A 23,653-nucleotide genomic window follows, 5' to 3' on the forward strand; every position below is an offset into this window, starting at 1 on the left:
GTGGAGGGGTAGAAAACACAAAGACAAAGAAATTATTATGGCGGACAAGTTTTACTTTTGAACCAGTTGTATTTTACCAAAAAAAAAAAAACTCTAGCAAGGAGCGGGAGACTCGATCTGGTGTCAGTGAAAAGGATCCGAGACTCCGATTAAGTCCTTTCATAGCTGGGCGGCTTTTAATAAAAGGGCCGCAGTTCAACCTTGGAGGGAACTTTTTGATCGTTTTGAAATTGGAATCAAAGTTTTTGTGTTTTTCTTTTTTCTTTTATTTTTTTTGTAACACTAGGAATTGTAGTTAGAGGATGTTTTTTTTTTCTTCACACAAAAATTGTGCTCTAAATGACGCAATAAATGAAGGAAAATGTTAAGAAAAAGATAGAACTCGATTTCGACAAAGCTCTAAAAAAAATATTACGACGATCAGTCTACTTTTCAAAACACACACCTGTAAATCTCTGCCTGTAGGGTCGACGTTGACTTTTTTTTTTTTGCTGTCACACATCAAGAGTTGAGAACAGAGCAAGATGATACCTGAAGGCCTTTGAACCTTTCATAAGAGGAAGCTCGGGGCTTGGGGGGGGGGGGGGTGTCAATGTGATTAGTCAGCACGGGACTGAAGAAAGACGACAGAGTCGATCTGCTAAGTGGATGTCGTAAGAGAGAGAGAGAGACTTGATCTTGCGCAGCGCAGCCGCTGGAACGATACCTTGACGGATTATTGTACTCAAACTGCTCCGTCGGAACAGGGCCGCCTTTCTGCTCAAGTCGACATTCTAGTCGGGTCGGATCTGGGCCTCGTTGCTTCCCCCCCCCACCCCCCCAGTGCGACTAACCGAGAGCGCTTGTCTCGGACTTGTGTGGGGCCTTTCAGCTCGGAGTCGGTGGTGTCGCCCGATTCGAGCACGCGTCGAGTGAAAGGTTAAGGGTTTGGCTGGATGGGGCATAAATCGCTCCAGTCCTCCGTACTTGATTGGGTGGGGGGGGGGTCAAAGTTATGTCGCAGTTTTTTTTCCTGAAAGCTTGTTGCACTTCACGCCGCTGAAGTGGGTCGTTGAGCCTAAATTGAGCGGTTTCTAATCACCGCAACAAACATGTCACATTGCCGACACAAAAGCGATGTTTGAAAATGCCCCCCCCTTCCAATACCCCCGAAGACTTGCAGGTGTTGAAGTGGAAATTGGACTATAACAGCTGTGTGTGTGTGTAGGCACGCTGATATATGGTCACACATGCAGTCATAATTCTTCCACTGAAATACGCAGACGCAAGCCGCCTCCCGCTTGCTCTTTTTATGACCGTTTTGATTTGACGTTCTCACGTCTGGAGCCTTCACCGTGCGAGATGAGAGGGGATTCCCCCCCCCCCCCCCCAACCCCCCCTCTCTCCCCACGTGACAACAAGCAAGTGTGTCTCATTGGTGGCCTGCCCTCAACCTGCCGCATGGACACCTGTATTATTATTTTTTTTTCTGTGGTGAGGAATTTGTCCTCCACATGACATAATTTGGTGCGGTTCAGTTGTAGTAGTTTTTTTTTAATGTATTTTTGTTTCCGTGCATCTGCATCCCACACATCCGTCGGTTCCACGGCTCAGCCCATCCTCTCTGCATGTGTGTGTTATGCCGTGTTAGCAGCTGGTGAGCTCTATAGATAGCACAGGTGCTCCCCCCCCTCCTACCGCCACCCCCCTCGCCAGAATGAGAGAAGAACCATCTACTTAACACATCACGTGAATTCTTTTTAATTCAGGCTGCATAGTAGTCAGAAGACATTTTTTTTTTGCACTGTGATTTTTTTTCAATTCATTAAATTCCTCAACTTAAATGACTGTTTTAGCCCCAAAAACGCCCCACTCCACCCCCCCTCCCCTCAGACATGTTTGAATTCTTGACCTGTCCAAGAGTGACAAGGCGCCTGTGCCCGAACCTCACCACCCCCCGCACACCCCCCACGCACCGATTGTAGCGCCACCTGTTGCTCCGGCATGCACCCGACAGCTTCCAAATAGGTTTCCGTGTTGACAGAATATTTTTTTTTCTTCTCATCAACAAGAGGTTTAATCCAGAATGGGCAACTGCTTTAAAAAAAAAAAAAAAAAACATTGCCACACGTATGGACATAACCTCATTGTCCCTTTATTGCCCCCCCCCCCCCCCCCCTCCGGCCCAACCACCTGTTGTCTGTTTTATGTCACTCAAGGCCAAGTGCAGCCTGTAGCCTTTTGCTAACCCTCAACAGGGACCGCAGACATTCCAGTCAGTAATTGGTGTTTTTTTTTTTGTATCCCCCCCTCCCCCCTCCCCCAGATGGCGTCCACACCACCTCGGCCCTCTGCACACTCCGCGTGACCATCATCACCGACGACATGCTGACCAACAGCATCACGGTGCGCCTGGAGAACATGTCGCAGGAGCGCTTCCTGTCGCCCTTGCTGGGCCTCTTCGTGGACGGCGTGGCGGCGGTGCTCTCCACCGGGCGCGAGGCCGTCTTCGTCTTCAACATCCAGAACGACACCGACGTGCAGGGCTCCATCCTCAACGTCACCTTCTCGGCCACGCGGCCCGGGGGAGGGCCCGGCGCGGGGACCTTCTTTCCTTCGGAGGAACTGCAGGAGCAGATCTACCTGAACAGGACCCTGCTCAGGCTCATTTCGTCTCAGGAGGTAAAAGCACCTACGGTTTGTTTGGTTCGTGAACGCAACGTTTACCGAATTTGCGGTCTAATTTCCCCGAATCGATTCCTTGTAGGTTTTGCCGTTCGACGACAACATTTGCCTGCGCGAGCCCTGCGAGAACTACATGAAGTGCGTGTCCGTGCTCAAGTTCGACAGCTCGCCCCCGTTCATCGCGTCCGACACGGTTCTGTTCCGCCCCATCCACCCCGTCAACGGGCTGCGCTGTCGCTGCCCCGTCGGCTTCGCCGGCGACTACTGCGAGACGGAGATCGACCTTTGCTACTCGGGGCCGTGCGAGAACAACGGTCGCTGTCGCAGCCGAGAGGGCGGCTACACCTGCGAGTGCCTGGAAGACTTCACCGGTGAGAAGCTCTTTTTTTTTTTTTCTGGAATGTTTCCCCGTACCCCCCCCCCCCCCCCCCCCCCGTGTTCACCCGATACCCGACCGTCTCTTCTCCTGCGTCTCTCGACGAGATCCGAGTGAGGCAGCCTTCATCGGCTGTCCTCTTTTCTCTTCCTCAATCTTATCTGATCTAATTATCCCATTACACCCGTCTCGGTCATTCACCGACTCGCTCTGGCTCTGCCCCCTTTTCCCTTAAAGCATGATCGGCGTAGCAAAAAATCGAGCGGCGGTTCCCTTTTTGGAGGTCGCAGTTCAACACTTGGACCCATCGCTGTCCCGTAAATTGGACCGATGACAGTTTTCTCCTTGGGTTTCCGCATGACGGGGGGGAAATAGATCCGTCTAATTCAGCCCATGGAAAATGGGATGATGAAGGGCCATTACCTGGTTCCATGCCGCTGTGGCGAGGTTTGGTCACGTCCGGACAGTGCACCAAATCATTCCGAAAAACAGTCAAGAATTTCTCTGACAACAACCCCGAAACTTTGGGAGAATATTCATGGTCATTATTAAGACGGCGTTTGGGGGGCCCTTTGTTGACCCGAAGCTTCGGATTCCATCCGCTGTCCGTTTGCAAAATGGCCTCCGACTAATTCCCGCTGCTCTTTCCTTAGGCGAACACTGCGAGGTGAACGCCTCGTCGGGTAGCTGTGTCCCAGGCGTGTGCAAGAACGGCGGCCAATGCGTCAACCGGCTCGCCGGCGGTTTCGCGTGCCGTTGTATGACCGGCGAGTACGAGAAGCCTTACTGCGAGATGACCACACGCAGCTTCCCCGGACAGTCCTTCGTCACCTTCAGGGGTCTGCGGCAAAGGTTCCACTTTACCGTCTCGCTCATGTGAGTTTTAATTTTTTTTTTTATTTTACTTTATTTGAAGCCGCACCCAAATGATGGAAGCGGGTGCCAGATTAGAGACCAGCTTGTTTGTCATGCTGTGTTGATATTATGATAGAACATTCTTGCTTGTTTTGCTTCCTGTACAAAGGTAGGAAAGTTAGAGCAATAATGATGGGAGTCGATCAGTCGTATGACGGTGAGAGAGAAAAAAAAAAAACGTTTGCGCTGCCCTCAAAACAGGAAAGTCTTTGTGATGGGTTTCCCTTATCAGCGTCTGGCAACAGACTTCCTGGCTCGCTGGCATCTGCCGGCTGACTCCTCTGCCCTCACCTTGCGTTCCCAAACGGCTTGCGCGTGAACTCTGCTCACTCGCGGGCAGGTTTTGGCGCTTTTGCTACCCGCACGGGGGCTGGGGGAGTGGGGAGGAAGGGGGGTCACGCTTTCCTATCCAAAGCTGGTCCGCTGCACATTTCCTGCTTTCTCTTAATGACTTTTCTTGAAGAGCTACTTGGTGTTGAGGATGGACTTCTTTGACAAAAAGTATTAGCGTCCATTCTCCAAGACAGACCATCATTTTTTTTTTCTTCATTTCATCTTAGTTGAACTATTTTCTGCTTTTTTTTTTTTCTTTTTTTTTTTTCAACAGGTTTGCGACAAGGGAACGAAATGCCCTGCTGCTCTACAACGGCCGATTCAACGAAAAACACGACTTCATCGCTTTGGAAATCGTCGACGAGCAGATTCAACTCACCTTCTCGGGAGGTTCGGCTAATTTCCTCCAGTTCCTGACTGCAGCACCTCCAAACCTTAACATTTATCCCTCGTGTTTGCACTTGAAACAATTGACAGTTTCCTCGTCGCGTTATCTTTTAAGTGCCCAACGCCACGTCCCAAAAAAACAAAACATCCAAGCGCACACTCGGGCGCATTCTTACATTGTGAACGCTGATAACCGCTGATCCGTGGATCAAAAGCATATCGGGGTTGTTTTCCAACGCGCTCCACTTTCCCATGGTTCTGTACGAGGGTCGTGAGGGTGTGCGGGGGGGCGCGGGGGTCCGGGATCCAGTTCAATACGATTAGTTGAATCCTGTTTTGGGACTACTGCCAAATCCGAAGTATGACTGTAAAGTTGAGTTGACTAATTATCACATTAAATGTGGATTATGAGCTAATGAGAGGTGGAAGAGGAAAATCTATTCACGTGTCAACAAACCGTACCTTGGTTGCATGATTTATTTTTTTAAAAATTTGCAACAAAAAAAAAGCATATTAATTTGGCTCGGGATTATATCTTGCCACCTTTGTTTAGCCACTGACAAAGGCAGAGATCTCTGCTCTCGCTTTGGAAAACAACACGCATCCACCGAATAACACACGTGTCAGTGTCGTGGATCGTCGCCCGCGGCTGCTCTCCCGCCTTCGACAAACAAAGTCATTTATCAGTAAAGCCGGAGTCTTTGTGCCCCGAGAGTGCTCGTAGCTCGTGATTTATGATCGCGGCCGCGCCGGGCCGGGCGGGTTAGCATCAAGTTAGCACGTGGCTGGTTTGCGCCGCTATTTAAAAGGGGAACGCATTCATTTGTGTGCTTCACCTTGGATATGTTCTCCCCCCTCCAGGTGAAACGAAGACCACTGTGTCCCCCTTCATCTCGGGCGGCGTCAGCGATGGCCAGTGGCACTCCGTGCAGCTCCGTTACTACAACAAGGTCAGGAGCTGCCAATGCATTTTTCTTCGAGTGCCTCAGATGTGATTTCAATGTTGTTCACACCGTGGTCCTCCTGCTTTTTTTTTTTAAATCTAGCTCCAACACGAGTAATTATATCCAAACGTGTCTCATGTCTCCACTTTAAGGGGGTAATAGTATATCGGAGGAGCGTCTCCTTCAAGTCACGTCAAGTATTATTTTCCCATCAAACTTCCAGGGCCCGCAGGTATTGTTCTCATACGTTTTAAAACAGGCTGGGAACGAGATAACCCTTCTAACCTCTGACAGTGAGAGGTAACTTAAAGTTCAGCATACATAACACACACACAAAAAAAAAAAAAATAGGCGAGAGCAAGCTAAAATGCATGTAAGGTGTTGTTTTTTTCCACTCCATGCACATCCTTCACTCCTTTCTGTGACTCTTCCGGTCTCAAAGCCATAACAGCAACTGCACAAACTAAGAGGAGCTCATGCAAATTGTGAGTTTTACATCCATGCATTTGTAAGAAATGATACACTACTGACATTAACTCTATATTGGTTTGCAGCCATTGATTTCCATCTTTGACTGCAGAAAAAAAAGAAACCTTTAAAATGTCATTCGAATTTTCTTATTCCTACTGTTCCTAATTGAGGGGGAAAATGTCAGACTGTGTGTGTGTTGACATGGCCGCTTTAGAGAGCCTTGTTGTTGGCCATGAGTGCACACAAAATAGAGAATGAAAGTCACATATACAGTATATACATATATATTTATGCGTTTTTTTTTGTTTTTGTTTTTTGGTCTGTGTGTGAAAGCCAACACCTGCACAAGGATTATGACCTAACATGGTTGCTCTAGAGTGCCTCGTTGTTGTTGCATGGAATATACTGTATTCCAGCCATTTTAAGCTTTATGTGAATGAATTTTGGCGGTTCAAACGTGTTATGTGTGGACATAAAAAAAGAGTCATAGCAGTGACATATGATGGACACTTGAGAGTTAAGTGGTTTCACTTCATTTTACAGGCAAATCTAAAATTGTAGGTTAATCAACCCATTTCTGTAACCGTGGTTTCGCATTTCATGGGTGCTTTGTCTCAAATATGAACACCCGTTGCGCACGGGGTAACTTTCCCTGCTCTTGACAGGCCGCCATTCATCACACGTGACGAATGGCTGGCGAACACGGCGGTCCGTGTTGGCTCCAGGGTCACTTCAGCGCTCCAGTGTCAGCAATTCTGGAATGACAGGGATGCCCTAAATAATCTCTGTATAGTGTTTACAGTTTTGGCAACACCAGACTTTCCGCCTCCGTTCTACGCGGCTTTCCTTTAATTTGGCGTTCTTTGTCCTCGCTTTTGTTTTCATCAAAAGTATATAATCACATGCACCACTAGGGTGGATCCGGAACAATGTCACGCAGAGCTTTACAAAGCGGGCCGACACATACCGTCATGTTAGCCAGAGGCCGACAATCGTTGACACATGGGCCCATCTTTTCTCTTCACGTGTTGAATGATGAGAGGCAATCTGAAAATGAAACCCTCGCATCACTTCCTGGAGGGGTTGGTGTAAACGTATGCAGCACACAATAGACATTTTTTTTAAAAAAAATGTTCTTGCCTAGCCCTAAAGGAGACTTTGAAAGATGATGTAACCCAGATGCATGTCAGCCAGGCTTACCCCCTACGCAGATAACGCCGACTTTGATCAGATGTTTTCCTGCTGGGCACTTTTAAGGCTTCTAAAAGGACATCAATTGAGATTTATGCATCTTTAAAATGCATACAAGAGCTTGCGCACATTTAATTAATTAAATTTTAAATTAAATTAAATTGTAAACAATTAAAAAAAAAAATCGAGCAGATGAGAAGTTGCTCATAAGTTGCATGAAAATGTGCATTTTAAGACTTTACCAACATGAAGAAAGCGGCCCATATGGCTGAATGTACGATTGGACTCTCACTGTATGTCAAAACGAATTGCCGCTCACACGCGATCGTGATTATGGAAATCTCAAAAGCACCCACTAGGAATGAATAGAGGCTCACACGAGCCCACTCATGCGTTAACAACTCCTATAAGGACACACAATGCGCGCATGCACAGAAGGTGGTTTAGTGGGTCAGATGATGAGACGGTTAAAGATTGCGCACGGGGGGGGGGGTCCGCAGACACCACATGCCCCTCCCATTTAATGTATTTTTTTTTTTTTACTAGGGCCGCTCTTCAAAAGACCTCGGGGGGGTGCCTCGGCTCCAAAACAATAGGTCAAAGGTGTAGGGGAGGAGGGGTTGCCGGGGAAACGGACGAGGATTTTGCCATGGTTGTCGCCATCCGAGGCGGTTGGAAAGCCACCGTGTATCCAAAGCATACCACAACGTTTGTGAAAGGGCAGCTCGAGGCTGTTTTCGCCTTTCCATACGTATACGGTGCGTCGACGCTGCGTCGACCACATTCCCAGACAGGCTGAGCCGAGTCTTATCAGCAAAAGTGGGCCTGAAGTTTGTGCTTCTGCCGTCCGGGTGTGGCTTCTGGCAGGCGTGGAATCACCTTTCGCAATACTGTACGTGCGAACTGACTTCACAGCCCAGCGCAAAATACTTAAGCTATAGCCGTCCGCCATTAGCATGCGCTTTATTGGAAGTGGGCGTGGCCTGCCAGTTATTGTCGCTTTCTCGTCCTCAATAAGCTAAAAAATGTCACAGTGGGCAGACAAAAGGGGGCCGCATGTACGCGTGCTGTATTGACGACCGTTGGATTGATGAAACAGGATATCGCCATCGTGTTTGTAAAACGGGCTGAAGGTCTCCTACAAGAATATTCCTTATTTGGTGCTTTTGGACCGAGAGTCTCCCACTTTATAACTTGCATAAAAACTATAAATAGAAGACCTGTGTATGTTAGGAGGAGAGATGATGACATCACGCAGGAATGAAGTTGTGTTCAAGGGCTTTTAAGTGAGGTTGGGATTTTTTTTTTATTTTTTATTTTTGAAGGCGAGTCCTCAGAGATAAACACGCAGGTCTATCTAATGCGGTGTCTCTCTCTTGGCCCAGGACGGGGGGAGTCTGCTGGACTCCAGCGGGCTTTTGCGGCTCCCGCTCTATACTGCCTGGCTGGAGCTTACGCAGAAGGAGGTAACCATTGACCTCTTGCCTTGCCTCCCCCCGACGATGCCCCCCCCTCCCCTCCTTGGTGACTCGCTTGTCGTAGAGGATGTTGTAGTTGCCGTCGTTTCGTCGACTTTCTGGTTTGGGAGTTGTTTGTGGACTTTTCCTGTCATGCTACTTCTCTGTCATGGCAAAGTTTCACCTTGTTGTGACGCTTTATCCATTTGATTACCATTCCGGCTATATTCTTATCGCTCACACTTTTAGGGCGGTCAAACGTAAACAAAGAATGGGTGGTTACCATTTCTTGAAGAGTACGTTTTTGTCACTTTTTGCGGCGCCTTGTCAGATTTGAAACGTTAGCTAACGTTAGCTTGCTAGCTCACGTTAGCTTAGCTAAGTTAGACATGTGTGTGGACGTTGATTTTAGTCTGCTTCGTGAGTCTGTCTGTCAAAAGGCTTGATGACAGCACACCTCAAACTATCCCCGTGGATAGTATCGAGGATACGGTTACCTTAACATCATGCTTTTGCCCCATCCGAACATTTTTTTTTTTGCTGCTTTGAGACAATGGCCGCCGTCCATCTGTTACGCGGACGGAGAGAAGCGCGAGCGACTGATGGGTACGGCGGTAACGTATAGTCTTGAACGTTGGACATTTTAGCCCTTTGTGCGTGTGAATAATTCACACGTCTAGGTTTACACAGCCACGGGGGCAGGTGAGGTAATATGGACACGAATCCGTTGCTGAAGCTCTGACACGCTAACTAACTTGTGTGTGAAGTTGCCAAAAAAAAAAAAAATACTCCACAGTGCGACCTGTGTGCGTGTGTGTGGTGCTCCAAGAGTCCACCAAACAATGGCATTTCCTTCGGCCGGCCCAAATCAAATAAAAGTCTGTGCGCCCGTCTTCCTTTATTATCGGACTGGAGCGGGTGGTCGTCTGCTGCGCGGCCCGCTCGCTTCCTTCCTAACGCGCAAACACACCCGCTCGCTCTACAAACATCCAGACATCCTTTCTCCAGAGCAAGTCGTCCCTCCGTCCGTCTTCACACATTTTCCCAGCTTGTTAGTCTCTAATTTTGATGGTTCTTTTGACAAGGCCGTGTGGAAATGTTTTGCATGAAACTCAATCCGTATGCCTTTTTTTTTTTTTTTTTTTAACCCTGGCCTAGGGCGTCTTGGCAAAGTCATCATGTTGACAGGAAGCTAATGATGATAGAGGTGTCAAATGGTGTGTGTGGGCTTGTCGCTGAGGTTTGGCCGCAGTGTGCTGTGATGTCATTTCGGCCCGTAGCGTCCCCCCCTCCCTCCTACTTCTTCTCCCCGCCCCCGCTGGTCTTTTGTGGCTAGCTGCGGGGATCAAGTGCGTCGCCATAGCTGCGGCAAGCCTATCGCCCCTGGAGATGACACCTAAGAGAGAGGGAATCTTCAACTGTCTGTTTGACTGGAGGGGGGGGGGCAGAGTCTCACGGGGGGAGCAGGTGGGGGCCGTGCTTCACAGTGTGGGGGGTCAAAAAGAAGCCTGAAAACGGTATAGAGCGGTGATTCTCAAGTGCCAGCTAAAAAAAATACACGTGCGACATTATACATTTTATATTAAATCGAAAATGCAATAGTGTGGAATTTTTTTGTTGTATTTTTCACTCCCCCCCCCCAAAAAAAACCATATGGCCCATCTTTCAGTTGGTGCTGGTCTTGGTTCTGTAGCGCCCTCCCCCTCACTCCGTGTTTTTTTTTTCCTTCCCTCCCTCCCGCCTTCCTCTTTTGCATCTCATCTTCATCTCATCTGCTTCTTGCTTGACTGAGCTCACAAGGGATGCTGAGATCCTAATCGCTGTCATGACATGCTCCTCTGCCGGTGGTCAGGCAGCTCTGCCCATTTTTTTTTTTCTCCTCCCTTGACGTTCTCTCTCATTTGTCTTATTTCTCACTCATTTGTTGGCTCCTGGTGGCACAAAATGGGGAGTTGGTAGCTTGTGTCTTTTCAGGCTCTCCATTCCGGTCCTGCCCATTTATACATGTCTATTCGAGATTTTTTTTCCCCCCTTTTCCTTTGTTTACAGCCCCGCCTGTATCTCATTAATCCCATTTAAATCGAAGACAAACACTACTCACTTTTTTTTTGTCTTTGTAGCCACCTCCGAACTGCCCTAGCGTATTCTTGCACATTGTCCAATCCTGTTGACACACGTTAATTAGTGGAAACGTGGTGTTAAACTGCTCCTTCTGATGTTTGATATTATATATATATATATATATATCTATATATATATGTATATATATATATAGATATATATATATACATATATAAAGGAATTTCTAGCCTGATTTTTCTAATCTGATCCATATTAGCTGAGTCATGGTTGGAGTTATTAGCCTAGTTTGTAACTGGTAGGTGTGAGTGAGCCGAAGGGCAACAATGGGCCTTTCTTGGACCCGTCGTAAGCCAGAGAGAAGCCAGCGTACTTGAGATTGTGAAACGGGCGAAGTCAGCTCAGAGTCGAGTTTGTGTCGTGCCAAGTTCTTGCACCGTGAAAAAAACCCCAAAACAAAACAAAGGCTGAAAAGAAGCATTAAGAATCTTAACGAAATCCTCGGTTGAACTGGCAACAAATGGGACTCATTAAGCGTGGCACATTCCTCTTAATTTTGAGTTAAAAAAAACAAAAAAACATCTTATGTTTACTCCAGCCAAACATCGGGCGACTGGGGATCCCCCACGGACCCTCCGGGGAGAAAGTGGCAGTGGTGGCCGTGGACGACTGCGACATCTCCATGGCGATCCGCTTCGGGAAGCAGATTGGGAACTACTCGTGCGCCGCCCAGGGAACACAGACCGGACAGAAGAAGTAAAAAACCGATGCAGAACACAATAACTCCTTTACTCAAATAAATTATTCAAATGCAGATTCAAATTTTTAAGAAAATGGTTCATTTAAGGGGGAAAAATCCCCATTCAGACACAGAAGGAAAAAAGCTAGCTAGCATTAGCTCAAGCATTGATACAATCAAACTCGTTCCTATAGCTATGCTAACAGTGTTAAATTGCTAACAAAAATGCTACATTTTGCGGCTTCAATGAGTCTAGTCTTCAAGAATAGTCACGTTTAAAGCGAAAAATAAAATTAAGTAAATACTTCTTGACTTCCTTATGCGCCATCCGTCCTGCCTGAGTCGGTCTTGACCCGAGAATGCACTGTTTATGCAAACATCTCAGCATTCAGAGATTAAGGCTTTCTTTGTGCGTTATTGTGTCACATTAAGTCTCTCAAAAGCGGTCGCCGTTTGATGTTTTATAAGCAGCCTTCCCCACTTACCTGACCCACAATGCCTGATCGGACTCGCTCTGATGCTAGCAGCTTAGCCTTGTGACAGACTTAGCGCCATTACCTCACTTGCCTTTTTTTCTTGGGAAGAAAATGCAATGATGGTTTCTCACGGTATTATTATTTACTATCTTTTTTTTTTCTGGACATCTTCAGATCGCTGGACTTGACCGGACCGCTCTTGCTCGGTGGCGTCCCCAACCTGCCCGAGGACTTCCCGGTGCGAAATCGAGACTTTGTGGGCTGCATGAGGAACCTGAGCATCGACAGCAGGGCCGTCGATATGGCTAGCTACATCGCTAACAACGGCACAACGGCAGGTCGGTCAAATTGAACTCGGAAGAGCATTCCCAACGAATGTTATCTCACCTTAACAATCTTCCTGGTTGGGAACATTTCAGGGTGCCCCGCGAAGAGAAACTTCTGTACACCCAGCGTGTGTATGAACGGGGGAGTGTGTGTCAGCCAGTGGAACACATACAGCTGCGACTGCCCCACTGGATATGGCGGCAGGAACTGTGAACAAGGTAAGGAAAAAAATACAGTGCCAATCACTATACTAAGCTACGAGTAACGTCATGTGACACCTTCTTTATCCCCATAAATATCCGTCTTGTCATTTCATTGATATCATCGCAAATGTTTTTTTCGCGCGTCAGCATTTTGGCTTTATAGGTGTGTCTCCAAATGCGCATGCTTCTGCGTGCCCTCAAGTGTGTTTATATACAGTCGGTGTGTCTGTAGCGCCGCCAGGAAGTAGTTTGTGTGTTTGTGTGCGTAGGTTTGGGAGCCTCCTTTGACTCAAGTGTGACTCATCCCGCAGTCACAACAAATGAGTCTAGAAAGGGGATGACTGCGCATAAAACATTTTTTTAGCCTTCTCGTACAGATTTCATCCACGGTGCAATAATTACTGAATTCATCGACGACAAACACGAATTGTGTTCATTTTCCACCTTGCGCATGATGTTTTGAATTGTCATACTATTATTGTCATGATGCTACAACGGCACCGCTAGTTTCCCGACACGCTGTGCTTGCACATTATGCCGACTTACGCACTAAAGCCCCCGTGACACGTGCCCCACTGGGAACAAAAGCGCTGTTTGTGTTGTAATTAGTGCGCGCGTGAGCTTTATTTTTCCGATATTGCCAACAGTGATGCCGTCGCCTCAGTTCTTTGACGGTAAGGCGCTGGTGTCGTGGAGCGAGCCGGACGTCACTATCGCCATCCCCTGGTACATGGGCCTCATGTTCCGGACGAGGCAGCCGGCCGGCACTTTAATGCAAGCCAACGCCGGCCCCACCTCCACCATCAACCTCATGGTGAGTGAGCCCGAGCATGTCGTCCCGCGTTTCTTTCTTTTTATATATTTTTTAATGCCGTCTATTTGCGCAGGTGAGTGAGCAACAGGTGAGAATGGAGGTACTGCAAACGGAACAGATGGTGGCGTCCCTGAGCTTTCCGCAAGTTCGGGTCAACGACGGAGAGTGGCACCACCTGCTGGTGGAGCTGAGAAGCGTGAAGGACGGCAAGGCCCTCAGATACGTGGCCGCCGTTTCCTTGGACCACGGGATGTACAAGGTAACGTTTTGGATCGAAGGCGATTCTGTTTTCGCCGTGCGTCTTTTGATTGTTGTTTTTTTTTTCCCCGAAGCAGAAGTCGGTGGTGATTGGCAACAACCTGCCGGGTTTGAAGCTCCAAACTCTTCATGTCGGCGGTTTGCCGGGGGAGGGCAACCACGTCAGGAAAGGATTTGTTGGCTGCATTCAGGTCAGCGCAGTGCACGGAACGGAATGAAAATTTCCATGACCAGTTTTAACAAGTACAGACGTCACATCGACTTCCCCGTTTTCGCTATTAGGGCGTCCGCATGGGCGAGACGTCCACCAACGTGGCCAACGTCATCATGTCTCGCGGCCTGAAGATCCGCGTGGAGGAAGGCTGCGACCTGACCGACCCGTGCGACGCCCACATCTGCCCCGAGAACAGCCACTGCAGCGACGACTGGAGCACGCACACGTGCGTGTGCGACCCAGGTAGCTTACCGACCTGCCGACGCCCCAAGCAAATAATCCCGAACGCTCCCATCTCACCGGCACTTTGTCTTGCAGGCTATTTTGGAAAAGACTGCGTGGACGCCTGTCAGCTCAACCCGTGCGAGCATGTTTCCACCTGTGCTCGCAAGCCCAGTTCCTCTCACGGCTATACCTGCGAATGCGGACAAAACTACTACGGACAGTATTGCGAAAATAAGTAAGTCCCTCCTTGAAAGCTTTGTAAGTGCACAAACGATTTGATTGGCGAGGCCTTAAAGGCCTTAGCAGAGAAGGCTTGTGGATTGAAATGCTTGAGTCACACTTGGCAAAAAATGTCTGGAGGAAGTTTATTGTAAATAAACTCCCAAACAGTTAAGGAGCAATCCGATTCTCTGCAAACTGGTAATTTAGTAGCCGCGTCCAAGATAAATCAACATTATCTGATGGTGCCAGCGCAGAAAGATTTGAGACTTTGCCTGTGTTACACCAGGGTGGAGAAGCCGTGTCCTCAGGGCTGGTGGGGCAGTCCCGTGTGCGGCCCGTGCGGCTGCGACACCAGCAGGGGATTTCATAGCGACTGCAACAAGACGACAGGAGAGTGTCGCTGCAAGGTCTGATCCCGATTTATTGACCGCCCCCCCCCCCTAGTGGCACCTCAACTTATTTCCACATTCTCTACCGATTCCTGCAGGAGAACCACTACCAGCCGGAAGGAGAAAACACCTGCTACCCGTGCGATTGCTTCTCTGTCGGCTCCGAGCGCCGAACCTGCCACCCGCACACCGGCCAGTGCCCCTGTAAGGGCGGCGTCATCGGCCGCCAGTGCAACCGCTGCGATAACCCCTTTGCTGAGGTCACACCCAACGGATGCGAAGGTACGTCACCGGCGGCGGGCACGGGCGGTCGTCGGGAAAGTGTTGCCGAGGCTTCAGCCCGTTTGAATCGGCGGTGTCGCTCACATCTGCCGGTCTTGAGCTCACTTTGCGCCTTTGTCGCCGGCCAGTCGAGCAGAAGAGGCGAGCCCGCCGCTTGAGCTCGCGCTCAATACAGTAGCGCTGAATAGAAGAGGGGGGGGGGGGGAATGGTGCTGGCGCTCGGGGTTTGACCGAATAGAACGTGCTGGGACTGTGAATCGGTTTTGGATCCGTAGGTCATTTTTGTGCTCGCGTCACATGAACTGGAACAGGAACTGATTAAATCCTTCCTTCCGCAGTGGTGTATGAAGGCTGCCCCAAAGCGTTTGACGCCGGCATCTGGTGGCCCAAAACCAAGTTCGGCCGCCCGGCCGCCATGAACTGTCCCAAAGGATCTATCGGTGAGTCATGTCATGTCCAAGGCGACGCGCAAATAAGTCGTCATTGTTCAATCCGATCCGATGAGGTGACAAGATGATCGCCAACTGTGGTTTGGGAATCGCTGCCTTAGGGACAACTCAAGTGAGAGCCTTGGCACCGTCGCCACGGCAACACCTTTGTTGTCACTGCAGACTCATTGGGGAGTTTTTTTTTTTTTCTGACTTGGGACCCCGACGTTCAGCCTTCAATGAAAACAAGGGGGCGGGGTCGGGGGGGCACTTTGCATGAAAAAAAGCGCTTTCAGCTGCGGCAGCTTTGCCTTTTAGAAAATATGCACAATGCAACATGGCGTACTTAAAAGATTCTGCTTCGTGTTTTTTTTTTTTTCACTTTAATTATTAATTCTTGTGTGTTTAGGTACCGCCGTTCGACACTGCAGTGACGAGAAAGGCTGGTTGTCACCCGAGCTGTTCAACTGCACCGCCGCCTCCTTCTCTCAGCTCACGAAACTGGTGATGACTGCGCCCCCGAATGTCCCAATTCATCACCACCTCCACCGGCTGATCTTTTAAAAAAACGACTTCTCCTCGCCCAGAACGAAGAGCTCCGTCGAAACGGTTCCAGGATGGACGGCGAGCGCGCCGGGAACATCGTACGCTCGCTCCGCGGCGCCACGGGTGACGTCAAGGGTTACTATGGCAACGACTTGAAGACGGCCGCTCAGCTGCTCAACCGCGTGCTGCGCTACGAGAGCCGGCAGGCGGGATTCGAACTCACTGCGGCGAGGGATGCGGAATTCAACGAGGTTAGCGGAGACGATTACTTTGCAGGGCTCTCGTTAATGGAACGATTTCTTTTGACGGGGGGAGGGGGGTGGGAGCGACCGTGACACTCAAACAATACGCCGTCGTTAATGCGCTCTGATTAGAATTTGGTTCGAGCCGGAAGTGCCATACTGGACCCGGACACGAAAGCGCACTGGGAGCAAATCCAGAAGACGGACGGCGGCACTGCCCACCTTCTGCGGAATTTTGAGGACTACGCAAAGACTCTTGCGCGGAACGTGAGGAAAACCTACCTCAAACCCTTCACCATTGTGACGGACAACATGAGTGAGTTAATACGACGCCGCCGTATGACGCCACAGAATTGTCGGCGGTGAGACGAGCTTCCCTTTTGCCCCCCCCTGCAGTATTCTCCGTGGACTACCTGGACGTGACGGACCCCCGTAAGGCCACGTTCCCCCGCTTCCACGACATTGAGGAGGAATACCCGGAAGAGCTCGAATCCTCTGTGCACTTCCCGCACTTCAATCTCCAACGCCAGTGGCCCCGAGGTAAGAAATCGACACTCGCGTCCATGCGCTTGTGCTTTCTTTGCTTCTTCAACGATGCGCTCGTTTGAATCAGTGGAGCCCACAACGGCGCCAGCAGCCCAGACCGGGACCTCCCCGGCGGAGGGTCACACGTCGTACGACAGGAGCCGCCGCCACCTCGTGCCGGCTGTCCATCTCCCGGTTGCCGTGGTGATAGTGTACAAGTCACTGGGGACGCTGCTTCCAGAAAGATTTGACCCGGATCGCAGAAGTCTAAGGTAGACACATTTGGCAAATCTTTTCACCTGAACCGGATCGGGGTTTTTACTCAATTTGGATCCGATTTCTTCCCTGCTATATCGTCTTCCCAGGGTCCCGAATCGCCCGGTGATCAACACGGCAATCGTCAGCGCCGCCGTACACAGCGAGGGTCCCCCTCTTCCATTGATTTTGGACCCCCCCATCACGCTGGAGTACTCGCTGCTGGAGACGGAGGAGAGGACCAAGCCCGTTTGCGTCTTCTGGAACCACTCCATTGCGTGCGTTGGACACCGAAAAACCCCATCGTGTGCCATTGTGCCTTTTTTTTTTTTTTTTTTTTTTTTTGCAATCATCGTTTTGCGTCGATATGCGTGTTTAGGATCGGAGGGACGGGCGGTTGGTCCTCCAAAGGCTGCGAGGTGCTTGAGAGGAACAACAGCCACATTAGCTGTCAGTGTAACCACATGACCAGCTTCGCCGTGCTCATGGACGTGTCCAAAAGAGAGGTAGCGAAGTCACACGTTCACGGATTGGAACATTGCGGAAAACTTCTTGCCCCCCCCCCCCCCCCCCCCGCCTCCTTTTCACAGCACGGCGACGTTCTCCCCCTGAAGATCGTCACCTACGCCACCGTGTCCGTCTCCCTGTTCCTGCTCCTGCTCACCTTGATCCTGCTGTGTCTGCTGCGCCGGCTGCGCTCCAACCTCCACGTCATCCACAGGAACCTAGTGGCGGCGCTCTTCTTTTCCGAGCTCGTCTTCCTCCTCGGCATCAATCAGACCGACAACCCGGTGAGAGGAAATGTGTCATTATTATTATTATTTTTTTTTTTACTGCCACACCGGTTCCTACCATCGTACATAATTTTGCCAATCGGAGAACTCATGTTCTCAAGTCAAATGCCAGTCGTAGCTTGGAACGTTTACAGTTTGCACACACTTCTCATGTGGGATCATAAGATGTTGGAATACTTTGAAGTCTGCACTCACGCACGCACACACACACTCACACACACACACTCATACACACCTCCCTTCGTGGAGACATGCTGCGACTGGTACCTGTGTCTAGAAGCAGGCCTCATAGCGGGAGACCCTGAGGCAAGCATTCTAATTTCACCTGATAAATCTCTCCCATGTGTCTTTTTTGGGGGAGGGGGGGGGAGTTGGACACTTTTCATGTCTTGGGGAGTCATTACAGCGGGATTTAAATGTGCTTTTAGTCTACCCTGGTGGAGATAAGAACTCTTTGTACCTCCAGAGGGGTGTGGGGGGTGGGGGGCTAATGGGTCATTGTTGGTGTTCCGGCACTTCACATCGACATCCAGCGCATGAAGCGTCCTAGTTTGGAGTGTGTGAGGCTTGTTTTCAAATTGTAATTGAACAGGTGTGGTGGTGGGAGGGGGGGGGTGGACCACATGCAGGATGATTGATCAGGCTGCCAAATTAGTTTCTCGGGCTTTCTGATCTCGCCCGCCATAAATACAGACATCGCAACTCTTCTTTTTAAGTGCATTCCTTCTTTCAGTCGAAAATAACGCCATGGGAAGCAGGAGGGACGAATTTTTAAACTCTATGCCCCCCTTATTTTTTTTTTTTTAATTCCTCCCTTTGCAGTTCGTGTGCACAGTCATAGCCATCCTCCTTCACTACTTCTACATGTGCACCTTTGCGTGGATGTTCGTGGAGGGTCTGCACATCTACCGCATGCTGACGGAGCTGCGCAACATCAACCACGGCCACATGAGGTTCTACTACGCCATGGGTTGGGGCATCCCGGCTATCATCACCGGTAAAAAAAAATAAAATAAAAAAACAGCTTCCCGGACTCTTCATTGGGTTCAGTTCTTCATTGATCTGTTTTGGGTTCCTTGTGTTTTAGGCCTGGCCGTTGGCCTGGACCCGCAGGGTTACGGCAACCCGGATTTTTGTTGGCTGTCCGTGCACGACACGCTCATTTGGAGCTTTGCGGGACCCATATTTGTCGTGGTTTTGGTGTGTGTGTGTTTTTGCTACTAATGCATCAGCACAGAATTCCTTTGGATTTTTCAAACATTTTTTTTTTTTTGTATCCGTAGGTGAACATTGTGATCTTTATCTTGGCCGCGAAGGCTTCCTGTGGTCGCAGGCAGAAGGCGGTGGAGAAGTCAGGCGCCATGTAAGCGCCGGTGTTCTTTACGAATGTCATATGAATTATAATGCGATGAGATCAAGTAAAGCCGTAACAATTTAATCATCTGCCGTGAATCTTGATGTGTGTGTGTGTGTGTGTGTACCTCCTTAGCCCAGCGCTTCGAATGGCCTTCCTGCTGCTGCTGCTCATCAGCGCCACCTGGCTGCTGGGCCTGATGGCGGTCAACAGCGACGTGCTGACCTTCCACTACCTGTTCGCCGGCTTCAGCTGTCTGCAGGTGATTCCCGAGTGCCACATTAAAAAAAAAAAAAAAACTCGCGCGCAGTCGAGCGTCAAGACGGCGTCGATTGCGAAACCAAACCGCCTGACCTCCGCGGTGCAGTTTGGAGCTGCCGTTGAACGCGATCGCCTTCGGTTCACAGGGCGTCTTCATCTTCTTCTTCCACATCGTCTTCAACAAAGACGTAAGGAAGCATTTCAAGAACGTCTTCACGGGGAAGAAGAACTTCCCCGACGAGACAACCGCCACGCGAGCCTCTTTGCTCACAGTGAGTAACCGCTTGCATTTTTATTTTATTTTTTGGTGTGCAGTATACTGCTCAAACTACCGTTTTTTTTGTTTGCGCTTTTTCGCTGACTCGTCCGGGGTGTTTGGCAGCGCTCCCTCAACTGCAACAACACGGACGACGGCCACGTGTACCGCGCCGCCGTGGGCGAGTCCACCGTCTCCTTGGACAGCACGCTCAGGTCAGGAAAGAGCCGCAGCAGCTACCGGGCTTACGCGCTCTGGAGGTACAGCAACGCCCACTGATGACCGCATGACCGCTTCCACTTAAGTCTCTCTGCGCATGCTTGTTTCACAATCACTTAACACGACATTGCTCCGTGATGCATCCCCCCCCCCAACTCTTGACAAATGTCCCTTCAATTATTTTTCTCTGTGATCAGATCATTTAAGTGAGTCGTTCAGCAGCTTCAGAGGGGTTTAACAGGTCTTGGATTAGGCCCCTGCTCATAAATCTGTCGTCGGGGTAATATGAGCTGACCCCCCCCGAGGTTAAGGGATGCCGTGGGCGGGCGGGGAGAAAGGTGGCGTGCTGCCTGGTACCGGAGGCCCGCGAGCAGTAGGCATGAGACTGGAGCATAACTGCAGAGAAGAGAATTTATGACTGACACGCGCATGCATTTGTCTTTGTGGCTCTTGTTCAAAGAGTCGCAACGTATTTTGTCCTCCAGCCAAATTCTCCTCGGCTTCAGGTGCACAGCACGGAATGCAAGAACTGACATTTGAATGGTCTTTAAAAATTCCCTTGATTCCTTCTCTGTCTTTTTTCGTCAATGCAGGGAGGAGTCGGGCCAGAAACCCAGCGTCTCATCCGGAACGGCCAAAGGGCACACGGATCTCGACGGGCCTCTCTTCCACAGAAGTGGCTCCAAGGCAGACGGTGAGCGTGTGTTTAAAAAAAAAAAAAAGGATTGAAGTTGTTGAATTTTTTTCATCTCACCGTGCCTCCTTCTCCTCGCGTCAGACTCCGACTCGGACAGCGAGCTGTCGTTGGACGAGAACAGCTCCTCCTACGCCTCGTCGCACTCGTCGGACAGCGAGGACGACGACATGGACGTCAAGCCCAAGTGGAACAACGAGAGGCAGCCGGCTCACAGCACGCCTAAAGGTTAAGCGTTTTTGTTTGAACCCGCTCGGGAGAACATTTCAACACTCACACAAGTTTGATTCTTTAAATAATGCGAAAACTGATTGAAAAAAACGTAATTCAGTCCCTTTATTTTAAAACGGCCCCCAAAAAATGCTCAAACTAGGGCAATAACGTCGTACGCAAATATTTTATTTGGGGTCAACACAAACATAGAGTGGTAACAATTAATGTATCAATGATCAAAATAATTGATGATTATTTTTCATTATTAAACGTTTACCCCTCCAGTATCCAATCACGTGATGCCGTACTGGCCGACGGACGCCAACACGGCCAGCGACAGCGAGGAGCCCGGCGCTCCGGAGCGCCTGCGTGTGGAGACCAAAGTGAATGTGGAGCTCCACCCGGAGAGCAAAATCAACCACATCGTGGACCGGGACAGGCTGGAGACCCCTCAGGACCAAGACAAGCACGTGGCCGGAAACACCAAGGAGGCCGTGACGGCCACCGGTCAGACCAATAGCAACCACCAGCCCGAACAGAGAAAAGGTCAGAGAAATTCCGTTTTTTTTTTTCTTTTTTTTTTCTCCAATTACAAACCCCAAGAAGGATGCCAAATAATCTGTTACTGCCAGGGATCCTGAAGAACAAGATCACCTACCCGCCCCCTCTGACCGACAAGAACATGAAGAACCGTCTCCGGGAGAAGCTGAGCGACTACAATTCGCCCACCATCACCTCGCCACCGCCAAACTACAACATGGCAACCTCCCCGTCCCCAACGTCGGTCAACATCATGGCGCCGTCGTCCCGCCGGCCCTCGCTGGTCTCCAGCGACGGCGGCGGTCGCCCCGGCAACAACGGGTCGCTGGTCAAACCGGCCGTGGCGCCGCGCTCGCAGATCGCTGTCGCCTCATCGCCGGCGGGCGTCTACCGCGACACTAACGGCGGGATGGCGATGCACTTGAAGTCGGCGACGGTCAACGGCAGCAACGGCACAGAAGAGTGAGTGTATTTATATTATAATATATCTCAATTTTATATGAATATATACAAATAGAGGACGTGGTACATCACTAAATATATTCAGCCGCTTGATCCTCACTAGGGTCGCGGGGGGTGCTGGAGCCTATCCCAGCTGTCTTCGGGCAGTAGGCGGGGGACACCCTGAATCGGTTGCCAGCCAATCGCAGGGCACACAGAAACGAACAACCATTCGCACTCACACCTAGGGACAATTTAGAGTGTTCAATCAGCCTGCCGTGCATGTTTTTGGAATGTGGGAGGAAACCGGAGCACCCGGAGAAAACCCACGCAGGCCCGGGGAGAACATGCAAACTCCACACAGGGAGGCCGGAGCTGGAATCGAACCCGGTACCTCTGCACTGTGAAGCCGACGTGCTAACCACTGGACTACCGGGCCGCCACATCACTAAATATAGATAATACAAAATGTAGCAATTTTTTTGTTTATATTTCATTTTCATCATTTCAATTAAAATGTGTCTTTAATTACATTTTTTACTTTGCTTTAATTTACTTTGCATGTATTAACGTTAACGAGACTTCAATCTGACCTGTTAGGGACATCCAGACCAGCCCACCATTATGAGAAGAGGAGACCGGACCCTCGGGAGAGACCCCACGAGTCCGGAGATCAGTATTAACCCAGTTCGAAGGAAAGAAGGAATGATAAAGGGAACAAGAGGGAGGAGGAGGATGGAACCCGGAGTGCCAAATGCATCAAAGGAATAAAAATTGGGGGGCGGGGAAGCAGAGACTCGAAAGTTGAAGACACGCCCCCCCTTGGTATGTATTGCAAGTGTGACTGGTAGGAAACACGTTGGTACATTAGTCCCATAGGATTTCAAAGGAGGCAAAAAAAAAGTGCTCCTTTTGTTTTACTTTTGAACTTGGGGTAAAGCTCTCAAATTTGGTGAAAAGATGGCGGAAAAGCATCTACTTTTTTTTTTTTTTTAAATCAAACTTGAACAATCAGGAGATGAGCTTTGAGGCCTCCCAAATGCGTTTTAAGTTGAGAAGAAAGAGCACTAACGGAAGGATGGAAACACTGAAGCACTATAAAGCCGTTTCTCACATTTAGCGTGAAGATTCTCGATGGAATTCTCCAGTTTGAAAGACCAGAATCCACCTCGCAGCTACTCTTTAAGTTATGTTTACCACTCACAAGGGTGCCTTCGTCTTGTTTCCGCCTGTGTGATCAATATTGTTTAATACGTGGTTATTTTTGTAACGTTGGGACACTGGAAATGTTTTGTAACATAATGTATATTTATTTTTTACGGTTCTAAGACACTGGAGTTAAGTCTGACATATTAAAGATGTTGACTTTGTACTTAATGTTTTTGTATGTGTGTGTGAGTGCCACCCGAGAGATGAAAGAATATCGGTGAGTGCTGATAAGAGCGTTACCGTACAAGGTTATGGAGAGCTGTTCCTGTCTCTCCTGACATTTTTTCCACTGCTCAGACCACTCACACGAGGCCCGCCGGCACTGCGAGGTAAGCCATAAGATATTGTCCAGTACGTTAATGAGAGGAATGTTTTTTTTTTCGGGTTTACGTGGCAGATTGGGGGAGAGGCAGTACGGCGTTATGCAGGTTGGCGATGATGCATGGGCTCTTCATAAATTGGGATAAAATGAACAGTTGTCTCGATTTGATTCAGTTCACACGTCCGCTGCCACCAGGTAAGCGTATTATGTGAAAGGTTAGAAGGCCGAGTCGGGTTGCAAGCCTACTTGAGGCTTTTGTTGTCTTGGCTACTGATGCCTCCCTTTAAATTGAAAGGATATCGAAAGTATAACATATTTGTGCGTCACATATTTATTTGCCTAATGAGACACGGGTATTAAACTACGTGATCTTATTCATGCCAAACAA

At 49.4% G+C, this 23,653-nt stretch overlaps 1 protein-coding gene across 6 annotated transcripts in view; it reads left to right on the plus strand.

Annotated features, from left to right (window-relative positions):
* celsr1a (cadherin EGF LAG seven-pass G-type receptor 1a) overlaps positions 1-23,106 on the plus strand; it is a 34,670-nt gene extending 11,564 nt beyond the window's left edge. The window contains exons 2-37 of one of the 6 annotated variants that reach the window (XM_052055159.1): positions 2,306-2,661; positions 2,747-3,035; positions 3,694-3,916; positions 4,563-4,678; positions 5,537-5,625; positions 8,667-8,747; positions 11,416-11,573; positions 12,207-12,370; positions 12,452-12,577; positions 13,210-13,376; positions 13,450-13,635; positions 13,709-13,825; positions 13,917-14,091; positions 14,167-14,308; positions 14,582-14,702; positions 14,783-14,966; positions 15,305-15,406; positions 15,804-15,898; positions 15,982-16,191; positions 16,315-16,498; positions 16,579-16,722; positions 16,796-16,979; positions 17,073-17,240; positions 17,342-17,468; positions 17,553-17,753; positions 18,579-18,753; positions 18,844-18,956; positions 19,040-19,119; positions 19,246-19,372; positions 19,518-19,643; positions 19,754-19,887; positions 20,440-20,540; positions 20,625-20,768; positions 21,039-21,299; positions 21,386-21,755; positions 22,335-23,106. In XM_052055159.1, coding sequence (XP_051911119.1) covers positions 2,306-2,661; positions 2,747-3,035; positions 3,694-3,916; positions 4,563-4,678; positions 5,537-5,625; positions 8,667-8,747; positions 11,416-11,573; positions 12,207-12,370; positions 12,452-12,577; positions 13,210-13,376; positions 13,450-13,635; positions 13,709-13,825; positions 13,917-14,091; positions 14,167-14,308; positions 14,582-14,702; positions 14,783-14,966; positions 15,305-15,406; positions 15,804-15,898; positions 15,982-16,191; positions 16,315-16,498; positions 16,579-16,722; positions 16,796-16,979; positions 17,073-17,240; positions 17,342-17,468; positions 17,553-17,753; positions 18,579-18,753; positions 18,844-18,956; positions 19,040-19,119; positions 19,246-19,372; positions 19,518-19,643; positions 19,754-19,887; positions 20,440-20,540; positions 20,625-20,768; positions 21,039-21,299; positions 21,386-21,755; positions 22,335-22,362 — 5,768 coding nt within the window. In that variant the 3' untranslated portion in view covers positions 22,363-23,106. The remainder of the gene's footprint in view (positions 1-2,305; positions 2,662-2,746; positions 3,036-3,693; positions 3,917-4,562; positions 4,679-5,536; positions 5,626-8,666; positions 8,748-11,415; positions 11,574-12,206; positions 12,371-12,451; positions 12,578-13,209; positions 13,377-13,449; positions 13,636-13,708; positions 13,826-13,916; positions 14,092-14,166; positions 14,309-14,581; positions 14,703-14,782; positions 14,967-15,304; positions 15,407-15,803; positions 15,899-15,981; positions 16,192-16,314; positions 16,499-16,578; positions 16,723-16,795; positions 16,980-17,072; positions 17,241-17,341; positions 17,469-17,552; positions 17,754-18,578; positions 18,754-18,843; positions 18,957-19,039; positions 19,120-19,245; positions 19,373-19,517; positions 19,644-19,753; positions 19,888-20,439; positions 20,541-20,624; positions 20,769-21,038; positions 21,300-21,385; positions 21,756-22,334) is intronic. The other 5 variants (XM_052055161.1, XM_052055160.1, XM_052055162.1 and 2 more) reach the window with 5 other exon arrangements.
* Positions 23,107-23,653: the final 547 nt, after the last annotated feature.

This window comes from Hippocampus zosterae, chromosome 21, assembly GCF_025434085.1.
Source record: "Hippocampus zosterae strain Florida chromosome 21, ASM2543408v3, whole genome shotgun sequence".
Lineage (NCBI taxonomy): Eukaryota > Metazoa > Chordata > Actinopteri > Syngnathiformes > Syngnathidae > Hippocampus > Hippocampus zosterae.